Genomic DNA, 23,464 nt, shown 5'->3' on the forward strand with positions numbered 1-23,464 from the left:
TAGAGGTATCATATACATTCATACTTATCCAAAAAACAAAACAAAACAAAACAAAAAGGAAAGGAGGTGTCACCCGTTGCAACGCATAGCAATTTGGAAACCTACAAGCTGATGGCAGGGAAGAACATCGTTAAAAGCCATCATGTTTAGATGCGATGTTGATGTGACCAAAAAGAAAGGGATTTACAATTCTGTTAATGAAGTAAATCTCACATCCTGTAAAAACTTTGGGAAGTTCAGGAAGGAAAAAGAGAAATGTTATCAAGAGATTTACTTGAAAAGGGAGGCTATTCCATTTTAAGGGCAAAAAAAATTAATGGAAGCCAATTATACCTGTGACTAATATAATATACCCTACCTATAGTACAATTAAATGAATTAACTTGTTATATGGTATCTCACAGCAGTAATGCCATAAGGAACCAATGAACCACTATTTAGATGACTTTTGACCATGTGCTTTGGTTTGGGTAGCTGCTGCAGACATGACACGTAAACGACTGGCGATTTCCGTGAAGGATGGCCTGGTTGCAGGATTAGGGGCCCAACACTGCTCCATTAGCCTTCTCCATTCAGGATCACAGTAACTTGGAATAGTTGGCCTCAATGTGTTGTTAACGATACCTCCTACATGCACAGAAAGGTTTTTAAATAACTTAAGCTTAGCAGTTAAGAATAACTTTTTGAAGAGAGAGAGAGAGCATAACCAAGAGGATTGATCTGTATCGATCAACATTTATTTTGATAGACAACCTTATACAAAAGGTGGTACCATAATAGATTTAATTTCATAAAAGTCAGGGTTATCTGCAAGCAATGTGAACCAATTGCCGTTTTAAGTCCTAATCTGCATCTTAAGATCCTCTGCTTCTCAAACCATACCCTATAATTAATCCAGTCCCCTTCTAGATTCCCGACCACAAGGATCCTAATAGAATAATGGGTAAGCCCATAGTTATCAATACACTATTACCTTGGTGAACCACAATCACTTGACCTAAAACATGGTGCACTTTCATTCCATTATAAGAATTTCCAGCAATTAAAAAATTCCCATCTTTTGTTCCCTTATTTATGCTTTTGAAAGACCAATATTTCCACCAGGATTGTTGCTCAGGCGAAGTATAAGGTTAATGTGTGTAAATTGAATAAAACACTATATGACCTCAAGCAATCTCCACAAGCATGTTTTGACAAGCTTTCCAATGTGGTTATGGAGTTCAATACTCTTCGATGTCAGATCGATCATTCGGTATTCCACTTCCATACACATGCTGGGTGTATTTTACTTGTGGTTTATGTAGATGACATTGTGATTACTAAGGATTATTCTAAAGGAATTGTTAGACTAAAACAATTTTTGACAAGAAATTTCAGACCAAATGCCTTGGAAAACTTTAGTATTTCTTGGGCATTGAAGTTGCTCGATCTCAAAAAGGGGGTTAATCCATCTCAGAGGAAATATATGCTAGACTTGTTTAATAGGACTTTTGGGTGCTCATCCTTATGATGTCCCTATGGACCCAAATCAAAAACTTATGAAAGATGATAGAGTTGTTTTGAGATCCCAACAGATACAGGCGACTAGTTGGGAAATTGAATTATCTTACTATCGCCAGGCTAAAGATCTCTTATGCAATCAGTGTAGGGACTTAATTCATGGAAGCACCTAGAACTTCACATTGGGATGTTGTGATTCGTATTATACGATACCTAAAGAAATTCCCAGACTCTTAAAAGGAAGAATTGACATCTTAGGATAGAAGGATTCACTGATGCAGATTGGACAGGATTCCCTTCCAAAAGAAGATCTACTACTTGGTATTTGTACATTCTTAGGAGATAACCTTATTGGAAGAGCAAGAAACAAACAGCGGTTGCTCGATCTAGTGCAAAGGCATAGTATAGGGCTATGGCTCATACGAATAGTAAATTGACATAGTTACAACATTTCCTTCAAGAAATTGGATTTTCAATTCCTACACCTATTCCTCTATATTGTGATAATCAGGCGTTTGTGCACATTGCTTCTCCAATGTTCCATGAGAGAACAAAGCACATTGAGTTGATGTCATTTCATTCATGATAAAATATTGAGGGGGCATATTTTTACACCTTTTTGTGAAATTTGGAGATCAACCTGCTGATGTGTTTACAAAGCCTCTTTTTCATGGTCAATTAGAGTTTATTTTTCCAAGCTAGGTTTAAAACACTCCCATCAGCTTTCCTAAACCCTCTTTGCTTCCCTAGATTTAGGGAAACCCCCCTCCAACAGAGCCCCACAAAATGAATCAAGAAACCGGTCCAAATGAATCAAACCCATTGAAAATTCCAACCTCTCAAGCACAGGAAACAAATCCCCAACATCAAATTCGCTATCTTCGTACGAATTTCTCGCATTTTCCCTCAATCCTCTGTCTCGAGCCCCACCTCCCTTTCGATTATGTCTGGTCAGAATGACATGTGACCTCTCAGCATCAGCAAGCGGGGCTAGTGTCCGGCACTTGAGAGATCGGCGAATAGAGAGAAGGAGAGAAACAACATGGAAGTGAACAGAGTGGGATCGAAGAGTGGGGCTGTGGGGTTGTCCAAGTGGCGGATCTCTTCGAGCTCTACCAGTATTCAGGATATGGGTTCCTCCATGGATCTAACAAGTACAACGGAGGAGCTGGGATTGCGAGTGAGAGTGCTTTGGGAGAGAGATAAAGAAATAATTAAAATAAATAAATAAAGAATAAAGAAAAAGTGAAAAATAATATTTAAATGGTATAAGGAAAGATAAAGAAAGCTATTATGAAATGGATTTGAATAGAAAACCAAAAAGTAGCTTGGTTCTCTAAATTTAGGATGAAACTAAAGGAAGCTGCTAGAAGTGCTCTTATATGATATATATATATATATATATATATATATATATATGCCACAGCTTTAGGAATGTTAAGAGTGAATAAATGAATGTATGTGATAAAATATGTAATGTGCTAAGAGTATGAGGAACGGTATGCAAAACTTTTAGAAGGTCAGGTGTCCATAGTACCTAGAATATTCGTGTATAGGCTTTCTACTTAAATGAATGAATGAGGACAAAGGAGCTACATTGAATCAATAGCTTCATTCCATTTTCATAAGGGGCAAATGCATTCCAATGCTACCCCAGGTTATATCCTACCATATAAGGTAATGCATAGTAGTGTTAAACTTGTTTTTATATTACACTTAAGTATATTGTAATGGTAACAGAAGGACTCTATCTTCTGAGCAAGCCACTAGCCGCAAAGAAGAAAATGATATGGTGATGTAAATCCATTATTCCTTGCATCATAGGTGTTACTGCATCTTAAGATCCAAATTGCCATGACTTCTTTGAGCCTAAGAACGGTCCAGTGCTACCTCTTCTCGAGTTGCCAACGGCATCCGAAGGTTAGATTAGGTGGTTGAAGGATGGAGTAATCAAAGGATATTAGCTGTTGGTAACTATATCAATCAGCGGTTGCTCGGATCAATTCCTTCGATAGAGTCGACCCCGTTCCAAGCCAGCATCGAAAGAATCAAATTAGTCGAATGCAATAAATATCTGAAGTGGCTTCTGCACCTAAACACATCCCTTTTCTTAGGGCTTAGCTAGGGGATGCCCAAAACTAGCCTCACTCTCATATCTCTTTACCAAAGCTTGTTTTGTTTCATTCATTTACCTAATGAAGCCCCAAACAGGTTGGCTCACTTGTAGAGCTCTAGCTGACTCATGCTGAACCATTTAACCGACACTACTCTTTTTGGACAAATTGTCATGGAATGGTGCCAATTTCTCATTACTCTTTCAGTATGCAGGCTAACATGACCTAACAAGCAAAAGCACAACCGTGAAGAAGGTAAAGAACAGGAAAAGTAAAAAATGTACCTATAATTGCACCATAATGCATGTTGGCATACGGCTCCTCGCCAGTGAGAATCTCCCATAAGACAATACCAAAGGAGAAAACATCAACCTGTGGTTTAACAAAATTAATGGGCATTGTAAGGGACAAAATTTCAAAGAGTTAGGAGATCAGGGGAAAGAAATAAAGAAGAGAACACTAAACACCAAGTTATGCTTCTTTTTTCAAGTGACAAATAATTAGCAGATTACAAATTCCTCAAAGTCCCTAGTGTAAATGAAAAGTCGTTAAAATATTGATTTAATGATTAAATTTGTCTATTCCTATCAACTTAAACTTTTGAGATAAGTGATGGTTTAATATGGTATCAGAACCAAAAGTCCTAAGTTCGAACCTTGACTCCAGAGTTTACATCCAATTCAATTAAATATTTTTTCACGTGTTGGGCATCACCTATTTATAGAAAGTTTGAGCCTACACGTCAAAGTGAGTGTTAAAAGTATTTTGATGAAATGCAAATTTAATATCAATTTAAACTCTTGGGGTAAATAAGAAACGTTTTTTTTTTTTTGCTAAGAGAAGTTTTATTAGAAGGAAAAAATAAACAAAATAAACAAAACAAAAAAACAAAAAAACAAAAGAACTGAAAACAAATTTTCCCCCACACGGTACTGAAGAATACTTCGGATACAAAGACAAAAACAGAGAGATCTCCATAAAGTCACGTACAGACTTCCATAAATGTAAATAGGATAAAAATCACTACAAGATTTTTCATCAAATTTTTGTTATACCATCATAAACAATAAAAATCATGAGTGACATCCTACCTTTTCAGAGACCTTATTGCTGCTGCCATTCAACAGCTCTGGAGCCATCCATGGCAAGGTTCCCCGTACACCACCAGAAACCAGGGTATTTCGCTTGATTTTGGACAAGCCAAAATCACCAACCTGGTGAACAATATATTACATTGGAACATTAACAGTAAGCACAAAATGGGATGAATATTCCCTGAAATACATAAAGCGATAATGCTTACCTTGCAAATTGGTCGTAAAGGATCTTTCAAGTTCACAAGCAGGTTGTCACATTTCAAGTCAAAATGCACAATATTCTTTGAGTGTAAATATTCCATTCCAAATGCTGCATCCATAGCAATTATTAGCCGCTTGCGAAGATCAAGATGCCTGCAAAACAAGATCATGTTAAAAAGGATGGAAGAAATTATTAAAGAAGCAACCGCTTCAATTTGAAAATAGCAAACTTGGGACAGACACATAAAGGCTTTGCTTTATGAATGAATAAGCAAACTCTAGATTCTTTTACAGTAATCATCATTTCAAAAACCTTTCTGTTTGTCCAGTTTAGTTACAATGATATGAGTTGAGTTTTAATATACAGTTTGCAATGTGGACATGACCCAGAAGATTCCAAACTGAAAATCAAGAACTGTACGAGTAGATGTTTTACCTATCCTTGCGAACTAAAACATGCCTAAGAGAACCATTAACCATGAACTCCGTCACAGTTGCTAATGTTGCCCCAGGTCCATCTTGTACTACACCATAAAATGCCACCACATTAGGATGGTGAAGCTTTGAGAGAATGTCAGCTTCCCGCCAGAACTCTGTAGTCTGAGAATAGCAGCAAGTATTATCTAATATGGCATTGTAAAAGAAACTATTGATTTACTTCTCACTAAAGCAATAAAAGAGTGTTGATCCTATTCTCACGATTTGCTTTTATGATATATATATATATATATATATGGAAAATACACATACCTATGTACCCCTCAAACTAACAGGCAATTTGAAATGTCTCCCCCAAACTATCAATTAAAGCAATGTCCCCTATAAACTACCAAAAAATTGCAACATAACCCAATGACAAAAAAAAAAAAAAAAAAAAAAAAAAAAACCTGATGCCCCATGGCAGCTATGTGTCACCAAACCCACAGCAGCCACCATGGGTCCCCACCATGGGTCCTCACCATTTTTGGTGGGTTGTTTTTCTTCTTTCTTTCTTTTTCTCAAATATAATCAATTTATAGGAATATTTTTGTATTTTTTAAAACAATTTAGGGGCATTTTTGTCTTTTTGAGAGACAAAAGGGGTACATTCCAATTTCCTGGTAGTTTGGGGGGGACATTGCTTCAATTGAATGCTTGGGGGGATATTGCAAATTGCATGGTAGTTTGAAGGAGGTATGTCATATGTGTACTTTTTTCATATATATATATATAAGGTTTCTAATGATACAGAGAGACTATAAGTGGCGAATACAACATAAAAATTATATGAACAGTAACAGGTTCAAGGTGTTGAGGAAGAGTACCAATCTCTCTTGCTCTGATGATCGACCCGTGAAGCAGCTTTTCTTTATTCTCTTAATGGCAACATCCGTTCCTCTCCATTTCCCATGATACACGGTCCCAAAGGTACCGGAACCCAGTTCCCTCAGCTCTTCAAGATCTTCATTCTTTATAATCTATAAAGCGTACCCAAAAGAAAGAATCAAACAGTTGTGGCGAGAGACATACTTTAAGGTTGTCAAAAAAGTAGGCCGAACAATCTCAGACTAACAAAACACGATAGAAGGCAAGTTTGCAAGCAGGCCAATGCATGCATATTAAGTTCTGTGTATGTGTCCAGAAGGAAAAAAGCAGCTAAATGTGGACGCAAATACTATTGCAAGTATAGAACAATTGAATCCTGCAAGGAAATCCGAAAACAGCACAATAGTTTCAGTTCTAAATGTCAAAGTACGAATGACATGTAAACCTTCTAGAAGAAGGCTAGGTGTAACAAAGTTTTCCTCGAATTTTTTCACAATCACATGTAAGTATGACATGTCCTCCTATAGCTGTCATAGTGCCCATAAAACTCTTGTATAGAGTTATATTTATATGAATGGAGGAAGAAGGAGCTAACAAATTAACAGCTCAATTCATTTTCATCATAGATTTCATTTCACTTATATTACTTTGACAGTACCAATGGTTTCCATTTAAAAAAAACCAGGTGAAATCCAGTCTCTGATTATATCTACAGAACTATGTAGTGCAGATTCAGAACTATTTCGAGATGCAGAAAAGTTCGACAAAAAAAGAACAAGCTTTGCCAAAGATTTAGAATAGGGTTAATTACACTTAACCCCTCTCAACTTAATAGAACTAATGTATTAGGCTGTAAAACCATGCTCTATAGATGAGCTTTCATTGAATATATATAGGATATTACAAGAGATAAACATAAACAATGACTCCTATACATAATTGAGATTCTGAAGATGGCCGATGAGATGGTGAGTGGCACCGGTGTCAGGATACCACAGTTCTTCAGCAGGCAAGATGGGTGTGGAGTAATAACCTTGGGGATTGGACGACTGGTACGGCTCGGGTGGTTGAGACGACTCAGGCTGGTCCTATCGATAGTAGCAACGGACGGCTGTATGTCTGGGCTTGCCACAAATTTGGCAGATAGGGCGAGAAGAGGCTGCATCCATAGAGAAACAGGAACCGCGTCCTCTGTTGTTGAAAGATCCACGTCCCTGGTTGCAGGGACAACCGCCACGACCACGGAAACCTCGACCACAAAAGTTGGACGTGCAGGTGGTGATGTTCGCAGCAGGTGGGTGAACATCAATGCTTGGGATTTGTTGTTCCAGTCGCATCTCGTGAGCAAGTAGGTGGCCGTAAAGTTCATCAACGAACAGTGGGTCGACTCTAGTTGTGACCGAAGTCCCAAAAGGATCGTATTCGGAGCCGAGTCCTTTGAGAAGAAAAGAAACACTCTCAAAATCGTTGAGAGGCTGTCCAACGGCAGCAAGAGTATCACTGAGCGTCTTTATAGTCTGAAAATACTCAGTGATCGAGTTGGTGCCCTTCTTGACCGTTGCGAGCTGGAAGTAAATTTGCATGACCTGAGCACGGGCCTGAGAAGCGAACATGGCGAGCAGCGTGTTCCAGAGAGAGGAAGCCGAGGGAGAGCCGACTGCATGGACAACATAGGGCTCGGACAGTGTAGAAATTAAAATACTAAGGATCATCTGATCCCGTTGATTCCAGGCGAGGAAGTCTGGGTTGACGACGGTGGCCGGTGCTCCAGCAGCAGTGCTTGGATTTGGAATTGTCTGGGCAGGCGGTAGAGAAGAACCATCAAGGAAGCCATAAGCGTCTTGGCCTTTGATATACGCAAGAATCTGAGTTCGCCAGGCCATGAAGTTACCTTTGGTAAGTTTGATGCTGAGGTTATGGTTCATATTTGGGACTGAAAAGATAACAGAGGGCTGGACGGGTGGTGGGGGATGCTGTGAAGCATGAGAAGCTGCCAATGTGGCAGAGGATTCGAAGTCGGAAGCCATGGATCACAACTTTAGTCGGTGATTTGGCTCTGATACCATAATTAATGTATTAGGCTGTAAAACCATGCTCTATAGATGAGCTTTCATTGAATATATATAGGAGTATTACAAGAGATAAACATAAACAAGGACTCCTATACATAATTGATCTAGGACTTCTTTAGCTCTCAAATAACTAGAATACAATTTATCTTAGAACTCTCTCTTCAGATTAGAACTCTATCGTCAGATTAGGACTCCGGATAGGATTAGAACTCTACTCAATAGTCTTTGGATTATGTAGTGCCGCACAAGACTCATAAGCGAATTTGGAGTCTTGAGTTGTAGTTGTTATTGGAGTTGTGTTAATACAACTAACACTCATTTACATGTTGCCCCCACGAACTATCGCATGTCACACTCAACTCCTTTCAATTACCAATCATTAGTATATGGATTAAATATACAAAAAGCTCTCTCAACTAACAGTCGATTCTAAAGTAGCCTTATAAATTTCCAAGTGTGCTAAAGTGACCCATCAAACTACTAAGGTATGCCAAAAATGCCACTTTTTTTGATAATACCCTTATCCTCTAAAAACAATAAAAAATAAATAATAATAATAATAAAAACTATTTTTTAAACAAAAAATAAAAAAAATAAAAAACCAATGGGTGGATTAATACCAAAAAAAAAAAAAAACTATTTTTTTCGGATAAATGCAAACTCAGTCTTTGTAATTGGCCTAAATCACAAATGGCTCCCTGTAGTATAAAAATAATTCAGAGGTCATCAGGATAAGCGAAAATAACAACTAAGTCTCTATAGTCAAAACACTTGACAGATTCTGTTAATGTCCATGCCAGTACCAATAAAATGATAACATGTGTCACTCTTAGTAATAAAAAAGAAAAATTGCAAAATTAGTTCATGCGGTTTACCTGATGTAATTAACTCTTTATAATATCAAAATGAACTCATAGGTCTTTATGGTATGCCAAAAATACAAACCACTCATTCTAGTCAAATTCCGTTAAAAAAAATTGATAGATTCCGTTAGGTGTCACGTCAGAGCCAATAACATGGTGACACGTGTCACTCTTAATAAATAAATACAAATATACAAAAAGAAGAAAAATAGAAAAAAGGAAAGGGTAGCTGCTAGTTGGGTAGCCACCCCTTTCCTTTTTTCTATTTTTCTTTCTTTCTTACTTTTTTTAATTAAAAAAAAATAATTTTTAAAGTTTGGAATTTCTTTAACTTTTTAGATTTCTTTTATAAAAAAAAAAGTTTCTTTAATTAATTTTTTTTCTTTTTTTTAGAGGATAGGGTATTATCAGGAAAAAAAAAAAAAAAAAAAAAAAAAAAAGGCCTTTTTGGCTCACCTTTGTAGTTTGATGGGTCACTTTAGCACACTTGAAAATTCATGAGGCTATTTTAAAATAAATTGTTAGTTGAGGGGGCTTTTTTATATTTAACCCTTAGTATAAAAAACCCCTATATCATTAAATCAGGCAGGAAAACCATGACACCCACATGCTCATTTTCAACATAAAATGACGGAAATACCTTTAGTTTAGAAATTAAATACCCTTAAAATTAAATAATTCATAAGGTCAAAAAAAAAAAAAAAAAAAAAAAATCCAAAAAAGAAAAGTTCGGCCACCACCCACTCCAAGTGATTCAAGGTGGCCGAACCACCCTTGCGGGGTGACCGCTCCACCCCCATTGTATTCAAGGGTGGCCGAGCCACCCTTGAAACACGCTTGGGGGTGGCCCGCCCCCATGCAATTGGGGGGTGGTTTGACGACCACCCCTTTTTCTGTTTTTTTATTTGAGGGCAAAAGAGTCAAATCAGGTCTAAAAATGCACATGCCATTTTAACAATATTGGCTAACGAAGGGGGTTTTTTGCTAACAATTGATAGTTGAAAGGGGTTGAGTGACAGGTGGTATTCATGAGGGCAAGGTGTAAATGAGTGATAGTGATTGAAGACTACCACAATAGATTGTTTTTCCGATGTAAAATCATATACTGCACAGTATCTCAAATAAAAATAGCTAAGCAATAAGGGAGTAGATTTCTCCCCGACAGCAATCAATTAAGTTGAATTACCACAACCAGCAGAAAATTTATACTTTCTCAGTTTCCCCAAACAATATTCATTAAAAGATGAAACTCACAAGTGTGATTTATGATACCCCATCTCACAAGCTTTTTTGCTTTTATGGGGAAATTTGAACACAAAACCTAATTGGACTCCTCCCACCTCACCCTTTTACCACTTGAGCTAGGGCCCAAGGGTTTCTCTTGGCCACTGTTTATTTAATTGATGCATTAAATAATTGATGAGTATATGCATATGCATCAATTTAATGAGCTTCACTTTAGAAACATTATGGACTCTCTGATGAACATAATTATAGGGCAAATTTCATTTCAGTTTATAATTGATGCATATGCCAACAATTGTCTGACGTGAAAAGGATTGGTTTGAATATAGGGGAGAGTTCAACATACAAAAATCAATAATAAACTCACCAATGCTCGCTATTTCTAATACCAGAACGAAAAGAGCTGTTGACGTTGATCTCCATAATTTTGTATTCCCAAGATTTGATTTTTTGAATGGAGAAACAAATTTTATGAGCCAGCTCCATATAGTATGGAAATTTTATTTTCGTTTGCAAAAAAAACATATGAATGCCTAAGTAAGCAGTATTATAAACTTAAAGTATTACTCCCCCACCAATCTTATTTACTTTTCTGTAAGGATGAGGGTAGTTTAAGGAAATGTCAAAGTAAATGTTTCTACTTCTGAAAAATATACATTTATTTTGAGACATCCTGAAAGGAAAAGCACCCCATTTAAATTGTGATGGTAGTAGTACCGTTTAACTTCAATGCTTAAGTGGAGAAAATAAGCTCCCAACAACCCATATAACAGAAAATAAAGAAACAGATAATAACTGGCATATTTCAGTAGTGCGTATGCATCATTTGAGAGTCATAGAACTCTAAGACTGGTTTTAACTGATTGACTCATTCAACCAATTACCTAATATTGATAAAGTATCAAGATGACAATCTAAAGTCACACCATGATCTAATAACAAACAAACAAAAAACTCTGAAAAGAAGTACAGATTTGTTAATAGAGTTCCATGGAAGTAGGTTAGTCCCATAAATTTGCAAGTTGAGACACCATGGTCCATACTTTCCATCTTGAGGGGATGGATGCTTTAGAAACAGCACAGCATATTTTCAGATAGAATCAAGGACGGGTTTCTATGATATCAATTGTTCTCAAGCAAATCATTTATGTCATGCAAGAAGTCCAGAACTCCTGTATCCACAATAAGACACATGTTAACAATGAACATACATGAATTATACCTGCAAAGTACTGATATCAATATCTCCAAGAGAAGGATCTAGAGGAGGTAGACCAATATTCCTGGATTCAATCTTCCCCTCCTACATCAAAGTGATAAGAAGTTAGCAGGAAGTATAGTCGTTGAGATTTCCCAAACCGGTTCAAAAGAAGAATACCTCATACTCTGAGTCTGGCATTCGTAGGTTTTCCATCATACCATCGAACTGCATACTTTCAGTGCCCTTCACTTGGGAATTATCATAATTTGAATGCAGAACTTTGTTGTCAGCTCCAACCATTCCAGGTAGTTCTTTCTGATCATCTTCACCAAGATTAAGCTGTGAATCCACATGGCTATCTGAAACTCCATCTGCCGTTGAAGTTGTAAAATGGTAAGATACATGATCTCCTTCTTCAACTTTTCTAATCGCAGGTGAAAAACCAAGATGATCCTGATCGATAAGAGAAACATCTTTTTGAACAAACCCTTCTTGTGCCAATTTCTGAAAATATGACCAATGTTTAGGTTCATGATTCTCCATGTTTAAGCTCAGGCCAGCTCCATCTTTGGGCAATGGACTAATGCCAGAGGAATCTTCAGAAAGTATTGCTTTGGAAAATATATCAGAAAGGAAATCGCGAGGGAATCTGTCATGAATATCTATAAGGATGTCTCCCTGAACTGGTGCAGAATCACCACCTGAAGGAATTTCTTGAGAAACATCTTCAATTGAGTTTCCGATCAAAGAAAAAGTGTTTGCTTGACCCTTTGCATCATCACTGCTGGAACCCTTGCATGTGCCCTCACTCAAATGAAGTTCAGATGCTGTATCCTTTTGGTGCTTAAAGGCAGCTACCTGACTCAGAGCAGGAAGTTCGGATCCAGCTCCTGCAGGCTCATCAGCCAAGGGTTTCTTATTCCCATCTTTGTTGCCGTTTGTTGCATGGTCAGACTTGAGAACAGTATTCTCATTAACAGCATCTTTATTATACATAGCATCTGGTGATTCGTGCTTGCACTCACAATCCACATCTTGCGAACACCTGGAATTCATCTGAAAAACTGCATCAGCAAACTCTTTGTACTTTTGAAGTTGGGCAAGTCCATCGTCAATGGTGTGAGTATCTATAAACAATGGCTTTGCTTTTGAGGACTGTTCAGTCTGGGGAGCCAGATTTCTGTCATGCAATTTGTAAACGCATTCTGTAATCGAATCCTGCTGGGAAATATCAGAACGTGAGTGAGATATGAGAAACTGAGAACCATGTGAATCGTCAGACTTTGACAATCGATTCAACAACTCTGCCTGCTCCCTGGGAATTCTTTCTGAATAGTAGTATCTCTGAGGAGGCATAGGTGGCTCGAGGTAACTGAGATCAACCACACTGGACTCAGAATCTGCAGGAGCAATTGCACTACCAGATGTGGAATAAGGGTCATCATCGCTAGATTTAGGAAGCTGCGCGGGACTCACAGCATCAACCGATGAAGATACATTTTCAGGTTCCTGGTGCTTCGCCTCATTTTTTGAAGACAATAAAGATAGATCTCCTTCAGATGCAGCAACCGTGACCCCTGCTTCTTCAAAAGAAAGATTATCTATCAAGTTACCATCATGTGGCTGTGGAGGAACAGTGTAGTCTTGCTCTGAGCAACTGTTTTTGGTGTCACTCTTTTGCTGAACAGAACCATCACATTTTGGTTTCACCTGCATTACGGCTATCTCCAAATTCTGTTCACATAAGCCAATATATGGCCGCCCTTCAGTGCCCTGTTGATTCATCAACCCATGAAGAGGTGTGAGAGTAGGAATTCCCTCAAAAGGGAAATGATGAGGATCCTGACCATGGTGAAAAGGATACTGCCTAGATTCACCATGGCGCATCATCTGCCCATGATAAGTCCATGGACAGGTTTCATAAGCATCTGAGGAACTTGGTAGAATTGGTTGCGAAGATTGAACAGTCAATGATGAGACAAAAGTGCCCGTCAAAGGTGAAGTGCTAACCCCTATTGAGTTTGTAGCAAGCCTACTTTCCCCCTCAATATCCTGTCTGTCTAACACGCCTAAAATATTTGCTGAAGAGCTCATCAGACCATGCAAGGTTGAGTTTTTTCTTGACCCCACGTCCATGCCATTGACAGCAACCATATACTGAACCTCAGAATCAACTTCCAAATTCCCCAAACTAAACTGAGCATCATCCAAATCACTTATGGAAAACAGAAACATCCTAAGCTTCTGTGATCCTTCTCTATCCTCTAGTTCATTACACTCCTCCATCATATTCTGCAGATCCTCATCGCAAGACACAGAAACCAAGGCATCAAGATCCTCTCCAGGAAGCTGATATTTAATAACATGGGCTTGGTTATAAATTGATAATGTTTTCTGCACAAGCTCCTCCCAAGAAATGTCTTTTCTTATACGTATAATGCGGGTTTCACCTCCAACATGCCTCAGCTTTCCATCACTAGGCCTAGGTAGGATTTGCCCTCCAAAGCTACAGAGAACCTTCATTTTCATTGACGAGCTATTGAAGGCTCCAGAAGAGGCATAGCCATGAAGAACTCCTTGATTACTGTCATAACCTGAAAAAGCTTGTGGTAATGACCCATAGTTACTTCTATCTTCACGGAAAGAAGGGTTACCTCTGTCTTTATGTAAAGAAGAGTTCTTTCTCTCAAACTCTTTCGGACCTTTTTCAACGGTGGTGAGCATTGAAATATCTGACCCACTTTCAGACCCTGTATGATTGATGCCTAAAATTCCTTTTAGTTCCATATAACCTGTTGCATAATTGGGATCAGTATATGGAAGAAAAGGCTGCCTTGGATTCACCCGGTCGCGCATAAATTCAAGTGCAAACTCCTCACCTGTCTGTATGGAGTAATTAAGAACAGGTTTAAATTCTGGTATATTATTGTCAGGAGGTCTAATATTAGTTTGCATCCCACTCAGAGGGTCCTGCATAAATGACTGAGATGCAGGCTGGAGTTCCTCATTTCGAGGATCCATGGAATTGTGCTGAAATTGTTTCTGTATGCTTGATTGTTCCATCAAACCATTATCATTCCGTTTAGCTGAACGTAACCGTGATTAACCTCATTGCCAGAATACTATGAAGAACACATCACATGCATGTACAAACAACCCATCTAACACATACCAAACTATAAACTTTGCTTACAGCTTTTGACCGCAGAAAAACCTGAAAGTCTCAGACAGATACAGAAACAGGAATACAAATTCAGTTTGATTCCAGTTTCAGCCACCCGATAGGGATACCCAGAAGCTTCAGCAATTATGAAAACAGTGGACGTGACTTAAATCTCCTTCAAAAACTTAAGAATCTTCAAAGGATATTTTTTTTGATAAGTAAGAATCTTCAAAGGATATTACGCTGCATGCATAACAGAGTCGGGAAAGAAGTTTCAGTAACAATCCAGAAGCACAAAAAATTGCAGGAACCTGAAAGTAAATCTATAATTTCACCCTTAGAGAAATAAAAATATCAAAACAGCAAATAAAATTTAAACCCAGCAAAAATCTGAAATAAAAGAGTAAAAAGTAAACATAGTAATATATAGGCTCTTATTTACTAGTCAAAACCTTCACTACTCCTTAAACGAAAGGCAGACCAGAGTATAGAATATATACCCTCATTCCTTAGCAAGCTGCAATCAACATTTCTAAGAAAATGGAAATGTAGTGTTCATTGTCAGCTGTTCTACAATGGGTTCCATTATATCCTAGAACGAAAGCCCAGGTGAATTGCCCATTATGGACCACATACACAACTCCAAACAATCAAGAAATTCTTTATCCAAACATTAATACTACGGGGATATTGAACCTTCTTGACAAGGATACCAACAATCACCCTTTAAGGACACATTTATCTTAGTAAAAGTAAATTACTAGCTTTTGTTAGGGCAGCGGCCAAGCTATGGGGGTCGAGACTGGGCAAACGACCCCCCTTGCCCGTCTAAAAATTTATTACCCCCTAGACCTATAGATACACATCCCAGCACATTTTATCAATGTATTGGCTTTGAGTTCGCACACGTTCCATCTTAGTTAGATGCACCTTCAGAATCCTAATGGCCGATACCAAAAACTTTTGCACATGCTACATAAACAACTTTTGGTAAGTAAGGAGGACCATGCTCTCCTAATACAACATATATACTCTCCCTTTGTGCCCCTCCAGTATTTATTCTTCATTTTCTTTTTGGGTTTATATTTACTGGTCACATTAATTATGAAATAGTGGGAGTAGGTGTGGTGAAATGACCAAGTTCTATACCCCCAGATTAATCATCTCTTGGCATAAATGATTTAGTGACTGCTGAGTTGTATGACTAATTGAAGTAGCAGTAAAGTATTGCTTTAATTACACCCAGGTTGCAAAGGAAGTAGATTAAACGCAGTGGCATTTCTATAGTATATTACCTTACTAATCATATTAGCAGAAACTTTACTTTCAATGAGACTTTTAACCCTTTTAGAAAGGATTAAAAACATATATAATCAAAAATACTATAATTCACTGATATGCACATGGTATTTCTCTCTCTTTGACCAGGAAAAAACAAAACAAAAAGAAACAAAAACAAAAAAATAAATAAGGGCTAGTTTGGTAAGTAATTGTGTTGTGGAATATTTGTTTGAATAGTAATAAAAAAAGTGATTGATGTGATATAAAATTTGAGAATGTTTTATAGAAAAGTGAAAAAGTTTTGTTTTTTTTAGTGAATTTTTTTATTTGAATAATATTAAAAAATTATTGATGTGATATAAAAAGTGTAAAAAAGTTAGAATGTTTTTGATTTGATATTTTTGAAAGAAGTGAAAAGAAATAGAGAAAAAATGAAAGTAGTTTGCCAAACTAGCCCTAAATATTCACATCAAAATCTCACTTTGTTATAGTTTTGTTAGAAGAAAAAATGTCATATATTTTTTTGATAAGTAAGTAAAATTTTATAGAAAAGAAAGCTTAAGGCGCCCCTACGTACACAGGAAGTATACACAAGAGAGCCAAAGCTGACCTAAAAAACCCAAACAAAAACCCAACAAAAAGACCCCAAGACAAAACCTAGAAACCGAAATAACACCCAAAAGACAACCTACAAAAGAACCCAAGCAACGCACCCAAAAAAAACCAAGAAAAACCTAAAAACTAAAAAAGCACCAGCGAACAACCCACAAGAACCCCCAAGGTATACAACCCTACGACCTAATGGCCTTGTCTTTCCTACACCTTGAAGAAGCTTTAATGTCTCCGTAATTGACGGAACTTTGTAGATTCCGAAGCTCCCTCTTACTTTCGTGTTTCTTGCACTCTATCATCTTGCCAGATTTCAATGAGCCTCTGTCTCTGTTCCTTGGTCACCCCCGGATACATCTCAGAGATTCTCTCCCAAAGCTCTGCCTCCTTCTTCCAAGCCTCCTTCTCCCAATTTTGGTCGCAAACAAAAGGCGGATCCTTCACCTCTGGAGGCTCTAAAACCTTCTTCAAAGGGAGCTCCCTCTTCGGCGTCAACTTCTCAGCCGAAGAGATCTTCTTGCCCAATTCAGTCGTTCCAGCAGATAACGGAGGGGCAACACCAGACTCTGGTACCCGACTAGGAGCCTCCAAACCTTCAAAAAACTTCTTCTCTTCTACTGGAACCGCAGGTGTTTGCACAGACTTCTTCTTTTCTACTGGTGCCGCAGGGGCTTGAGAGGACGAAGAGAAGGAAGGATCCAACCCAAACCCAACCAGCAAGGGGACAGAACCCGGAGGAGCAAACCCAGAACTGCTAGGCAGTGGATCAACAGCAAACCCAGGACCATCGGAAGAATCAGACCCAGCAATAGTCACCGGAGGACTCGCCGAAATCGCTGGGGCAACCAAAGTCACCGTAGGTACCACTTCCGGAACCAGCAAAGGAGGGAAGGTGAAAAGAACGGGCGGCTTAAAAGGGGCCGCCTGAGCAACCAAAACACCAACACTTGAGCTACTAGGCTGAGGAGCCGGAGCCGGAGCCGGAAGAGAATCCAGGATCACCGGCGGCGGAGAAAGGGGAGAAACCCGGGGCTCCTGCAAGCTACTTGACCCAATCCCGGAAGAAGACAATGCCATAACCAACCCAGAACGTGCCGGCGACGAGAACTCCGGCCGAGAAGAGCGCCCAAAAAGGGTCGTCGACACCGGACCCGCAAACTCAGAGTTATCCGACTGGAATGAGGCTCTGAGTTTGGGTTTATTCAAGCATCGACCCAAATGGACCCTTCTACGCTTGGGGCCCCATCCTGACCCAGCAGAACGTCCCAGAAATTTCCAGACATCAAACATAAGTCGTATGCAGTCTCCTTTCTTACTTATTTGCATGGAATGTGGTTCTGATGGTGCTGTGGTTTTGGCAAGCCCATCATCGCCTCCCGAGGCATTGCCGGTGTTTGTTGCATCACCAGGTCTAGATTTTGTCAATGTGGCAAATACCGTGAAGGTTGATGTTTGGAAATCTCCTCCAGAGAAGGGATTTCTTTGGCGGAGGTTTCTTGGGCCAAGTCCCACAGTGCAGGTTATCTCTCATCCCTTGCCTTAAGTGTCTGGTGGCATTGGGTCCAATCCATCGTCTTTGTTTGGCGTGGGTGGGTTTGATTCCTCTTTTAAGTTGGATATTGGTCATGTGGGTAGTCCTCTGTTGCTGCCGCCTAGGCCGATTCTCTTGCCATCAACGGTAACTAGTTGCTCCCCTTAGTTTTCTGCTGGGTATGTCTTGGAGGGATCAACAGTTTTATTTTGTCTCGATGGGTGAATCTTCGTAGGAGGAGGAGGGGGTGATCTGGATGGGGCTGGTGTTGGAGAGAAGGATGAGGTGGGGGTTATAGGTTACCCCGAGGCAATGCAAGATGCAAAATCGCGCTATCACACTATGGGTATCTCTTACGGGGGTGATGAGAAGGGTTTTCTGGATTTCTTGACATTAATTGATGAGAGACAGCGTCAAGAGGATCATGTTTCTGCTCCTAAGCCAAAAGGGAGTAGAGAGGTTAAGAATTTAGAGTGCCCAATAAACTTTGACGATAGGGGTGTTAGTTCTAGCCAAGTTAAAGGCAAGAGAAGTCTTGCTGTGTTGTAATGTAGTCTAGGGTGTTTTGGCGGGTTTAGGGTTTCGGTTTGTGGGTCAATTGTGTCTCAGCTGTCTGTTGGGTTTCTTGTGTGTTCTTTTTTTTCGGTTTCCTTTGTATACTTCTTGTATGCTTAGGGGGGCCTTACGTTTTTTTTATATTTTTATTTGTTTTCCTATAAAAAAAAATTAAAAAATAAATAAAAGCATGGAATGTGAAATTTGCAGGTAAAACAATATAGCAAAAGTGATTTGGAAGTCTTCCAAATATTGTGTCACTGGAGTGGGCGGATTTTGTTTCCCACAACTATATAGGGTCAACGAATCAGACCAATCAGAGTGTCAAATAATATGACGGCTAGTAGAGATGAAAAAGGATAATGTATATCCATTAGTTTATTTATTGGTGACATTGGCATTGATTCTACTAGTTGCAACAGCTACTATTGAAAGAGGTTTTTCAACAATGAATATTGTTAAAAATCGATTACGCAACCGAATGGAAGATCAGTGAATGACTAATTGTTTGATTACGTATATGGAGAAGGATATATTCAAGACTATCAGCAATGAATAAATTATGCAGTGATTTCAAAATATGAAAATTCGTCGAGGACAACTGAATAAATTAATACTAGGTGTGAAAAAAAAATTACAAATTATAATTATATGTTTTAAACGATAATTAAATTTTGTTGAATTGTTTATTTATTTCGTTAGTTATTTTATTTAATATTTTAAATCAATTTTTGTTCAACTCTATCTTTTAATCTCGACTCTTGTCTATTCAATTTCAAAAAATGAAGATCCAATTCAAAGCAAAAGGAACCTACCATGAGGAGTAAGTGCAGCTACGGGGGATCATTAGATATCAAATCCTTTTTCTAACTTTTCACTATCTCCCAAAAGACACATCTAGAAAGTAATATTTTTTTTGGATTAATTAAAAATTTTATAACACCAACCAAAGATCTACACACTCCAGCAAACAAGCTGGACCTGAAAGCCAACAGGCTACAACTGGCCAAAGACCAACTACATGAAAAGCAAACAAAGGAGCACCAACTATATAATACCACCTCTGGCTAAACCACTAAAAATCAACTTTACAAACACAAAGGAAATCAGCAACAGCAGACTACGAATAACTCCAAAAATCCAGAGACGAGAAGTAGCAACAGCAGAACTACCAACTTTCAGAAATCCAGCAAGCAACAGCCCCAGCACAGCTCCACATTCCAGCAGCACTACTGGACCCGAACTAACCCAAATACACAACAAACAGAGGAGCAGAAACAGCCCCCACCAAGAAACCCTCCAAAAACAAGGAACCAAATACTCGCCACTAACCCCAAACCACAATCAACACAAAACTTTGGGTGAAATACCCCAGTTAGAACATAGAGTAATATTGGCATGGCTAGCTTTAAATTGCCCTATACTCACAATCCGGTTCCTAATTTCCCAACTAACTTCTTGTAAGAGCTTTTCTTCAGAGAGCAAATCATTTCCAAACTTGAGATCATTCCTAAGCTTCCAGAGATTATAAACAGTAGATCCCAAGGATAATTTACAAATCATGGCTTGAAGAGATTAACCTTTCCAATCCCGTAAAGCTCTATCAACAATTGCATCCCACTCCATAGTTGAGGAAGTAATAACAGCAAGGTAATCCTACTTCAATTAGATTATTAGACATGATACATTGTTGAGGAAGCACTTGTATCTTGTAGTCAAACAAGTTTACCGAAGCTAGCCTAGACAATGGGCCATATCTTTCTTTTCCTTTTTCCTTTTCCTTTTTCCTTTTCTCCTTTCTTTTTCTTTTCTCCCTTTTCACCACACAAATAGTGCATGTTTGAGCAATACTGAAGGTCAGTCAATGAATGTGGTCCTTCTTCGCTATAACTCTCTTTCTGAATAGATGACACGTAAATTAGTGTAGTTTTACCATAATATAGGCCTAATCTTAGTCATTGTCCATGATAAAAATTCAGCATGGACGTATTTTAAACGATGTACAAAGCAGCAAATAAATAATCATTGAACTAGTACTGCTTCTAAACAATTAGGAATGCACCTACCTTTCGACTGGGCTTCATCAATTGACAGATGGGAAACCTTACCTCTATGATAACTAACTAGTAGAAATAGTTGGTCTAAAGTTCGCCTTCCAATAAAGCAACACATTCATATTTGAAAAGAAATTGAATTTGAATTTGAGCACAAAAGAAGTACTAAATCTATCTTGTGTTACTTTATCAATTTATGTTTATCTTCCCTCTCATTCCCATAACCTTAGTTCATCAAACAACAACTCACATCACACTCAACCATCAAAAAGAAACACCTCTAACACATACATTTATTGTTATAGATGCATATTACAAGAACCCTAACTTGATAGGAACAAAAAACCAAAATCAGATAAAGACAAATGTTCAGAAACACAATTGGATTGAAACAAACATTAAATGGAATCTAAATACCTGACAAAAGATAGCAATGCGTGCACCTTGTTCTCAGCTCTTGGTTTAGTTCAAGAGGGTTTGAGTGAACCAGACACTGCAGTATCTGAAAAAGGGTCTCCGTCAAAGCTCACAGAACCCATCTTTCGAATTTTTTTCTCTCGCTTTCCCTCACTTTCTCGCACTTTCCATTTCCAAAGTGGAAATTTTTCTCTTGCTCTCTCCTTTTCTTTCAAAACCTCCAAAACGGTTTTTAAAACCAATAAAACGACGACTCAGAGGTCCCTCTTTGCGTCTCTCTCACTCTCCTACGCAAAGCTAATATATTCTTTCTGCCGAGAGTCAAACAAGAAGGCGACAAGCATAGTTCCAAGATTACCCTTCCTCTGTTTCGTTTTCTACTGAAACGCCATGGCAAGTACTCGTTGACTAAACTCCGTTTTAGTACTTGCCAAAGAAAATTTCCTTTTTTATTAGGAGTAAGGAAGAGGACGTCCGAATGTCTGATTTTTTTTAATTACGTTTTATTATTTTTAAAATTACGAATGTCAATAAAATTTATTTTTTGAAATTATATTTGAATGGTTTAGAAAATTTGAGATAAAATTAAAAAAAGTTAAATAAAACTTTAATAGAATTCAAATTTAGCAAAACAACCCAAACATGTATTTCAAAAATAATAAAATATAATTAAAAAAAAAAAATGTGTTATCCAAACATGCCAGAAGTTTAAGAGGATCTTAAAAAAAAAAAAAAAAAAGGAAGTTTAAGAGGGAATGAGAAATATGGCTTGGGTTGTATAAATAATAACAGCAAATCTCCAGTTAAAAAATAGGCGGTTGAGATTTAACTTTAATATTTTAAGTCAAATAACAAATTGTTTTTGTGCGATTGACACAGCCTCTTTCAAAAGTGTACGACACTTGATACCTAAGTTCATGAGAAATGGAACAATCGCGGACAACCTCTTCAAATCCCATGTAAAGTCAAATTGGGAGGAAAGAATTAAAATCAATTTGAATATAGTTAATAGGCATCCTTTATCTACACGAGGAATGGACGAGAATGATTATGCCAACATTGCATAAGTTTAAGACTTAGTAAAGAGATCATTATAAAATTAGTTACGTAATAAGCCTAAAGTATCAGTTTCGATTTTCGGAATCATAAACGTGAAGTCTCACAAAGATAACGTATTTCCCCCATTATCACACCTATTAAAATAGTCTAGTTATGAAAAGATACTAATGTATAACTCTAGTGACAAAAACTTATTTTTAATGCAAGAAAAACATTATATATGTTGTAGTTCAATCCCACATGGTTTATCCATAATATTAACTCATTCCCGACAGGGTTGACGATGTCCCAAAGGACTTGTAATACAATATCGGTGCCCCGAATATGTACGCATACCATCATATATTAGCAGTCTGACCGAGGCCAACCTCGAGTGGTCCACGCTACTAGTAAAGTCTTAACCGTGACCCCCATTCAAGCATAGTGTGCTGGTTACCATAACAATCATTAGATCAAAGGCACATCATACATAACATAAATTTTTAACCATAAAGAATAACACATATAATAGTAAATTTATGGTCGTTATCCCGTACGAAACAGTGTGTCATGTCATATGATACAATTTAAGTATAGTTCATTTACCATTACAAAATAGGCAATACTCATCTTGAAACAGTTATTAAATGTTATAAAAATTAAACAGGGTTATGACATGTCATTAAGAAAAGTAAATCGTGCTCAGTCAACTGACATATCACACTTTATGGTGAGATCAATTTTATAAGTATTTACTTACCTCGTCTGCTTATCTACAAGCTCGAACATCTCAAATTCTTGATACTGCGAAACATATCATAATGTTAATAAACCCTTAACTAATATTAAACCCTAATTCAGCAATTCTGGCATTCTTTGAACGTTGAGAATTTAGAATCAATTGTTCGATCCACAGGTATTAAACATTCGTTCAAGGTTGTGGAAAGTTTGATTGTACCAGAATGCATGAAAAGATTAAAGACACTCTACCCAATCGTAATAACTCATAATCAAACCTTCTAATAGCCTAAAAGAGCATTTTAAAACATAGTAACATGAATAGTTAAGAGTGAACTTATACTTTGTTTAGAAAAACATTTTCCTCAAGAATAATATATAAACCTTATGGGCTTAAAATTTGTAAAAACACAAAACTCATTGGGATATAATATCAACGACATGAAAGATAAGTTAGATATTGAGGGTTACCTCAGGGCA

The 23,464-nt window shown here is 37.8% G+C and overlaps 1 protein-coding gene across 4 annotated transcripts; it reads right to left on the reverse strand.

The window, feature by feature from the left end:
* Positions 1-127: 127 nt before the first annotated feature.
* On the reverse strand, positions 128-21,496 carry LOC133874844 (uncharacterized). Of its 4 annotated transcripts, none has more exons than XR_009901397.1 (10): positions 21,209-21,496; positions 11,776-15,004; positions 11,620-11,700; positions 6,217-6,369; positions 5,349-5,512; positions 4,918-5,065; positions 4,706-4,828; positions 3,899-3,986; positions 359-627; positions 128-216 (listed from the first exon to the last, which is right to left on the reverse strand). XR_009901397.1 is itself a non-coding variant. In XM_062312729.1 (9 exons), the coding sequence occupies exons 2-9, from the start codon at positions 14,659-14,661 to the stop codon at positions 434-436; spliced, it is 3,837 nt and encodes a 1,278-aa protein (XP_062168713.1). In that variant the 5' UTR covers positions 14,662-15,004; positions 21,235-21,496; the 3' UTR covers positions 128-433. The 4 variants fall into 4 exon arrangements, 2 of the variants coding, with proteins under 2 accessions (XP_062168713.1, XP_062168712.1); XR_009901396.1 differs by having other exon boundaries at positions 128-225; XM_062312729.1 differs by having other exon boundaries at positions 128-627; positions 21,235-21,496.
* Positions 21,497-23,464: the final 1,968 nt, after the last annotated feature.

The sequence above is a fragment of the Alnus glutinosa genome, chromosome 8, assembly GCF_958979055.1.
Source record: "Alnus glutinosa chromosome 8, dhAlnGlut1.1, whole genome shotgun sequence".
NCBI classification, from domain to species: Eukaryota; Viridiplantae; Streptophyta; class Magnoliopsida; order Fagales; family Betulaceae; genus Alnus; species Alnus glutinosa.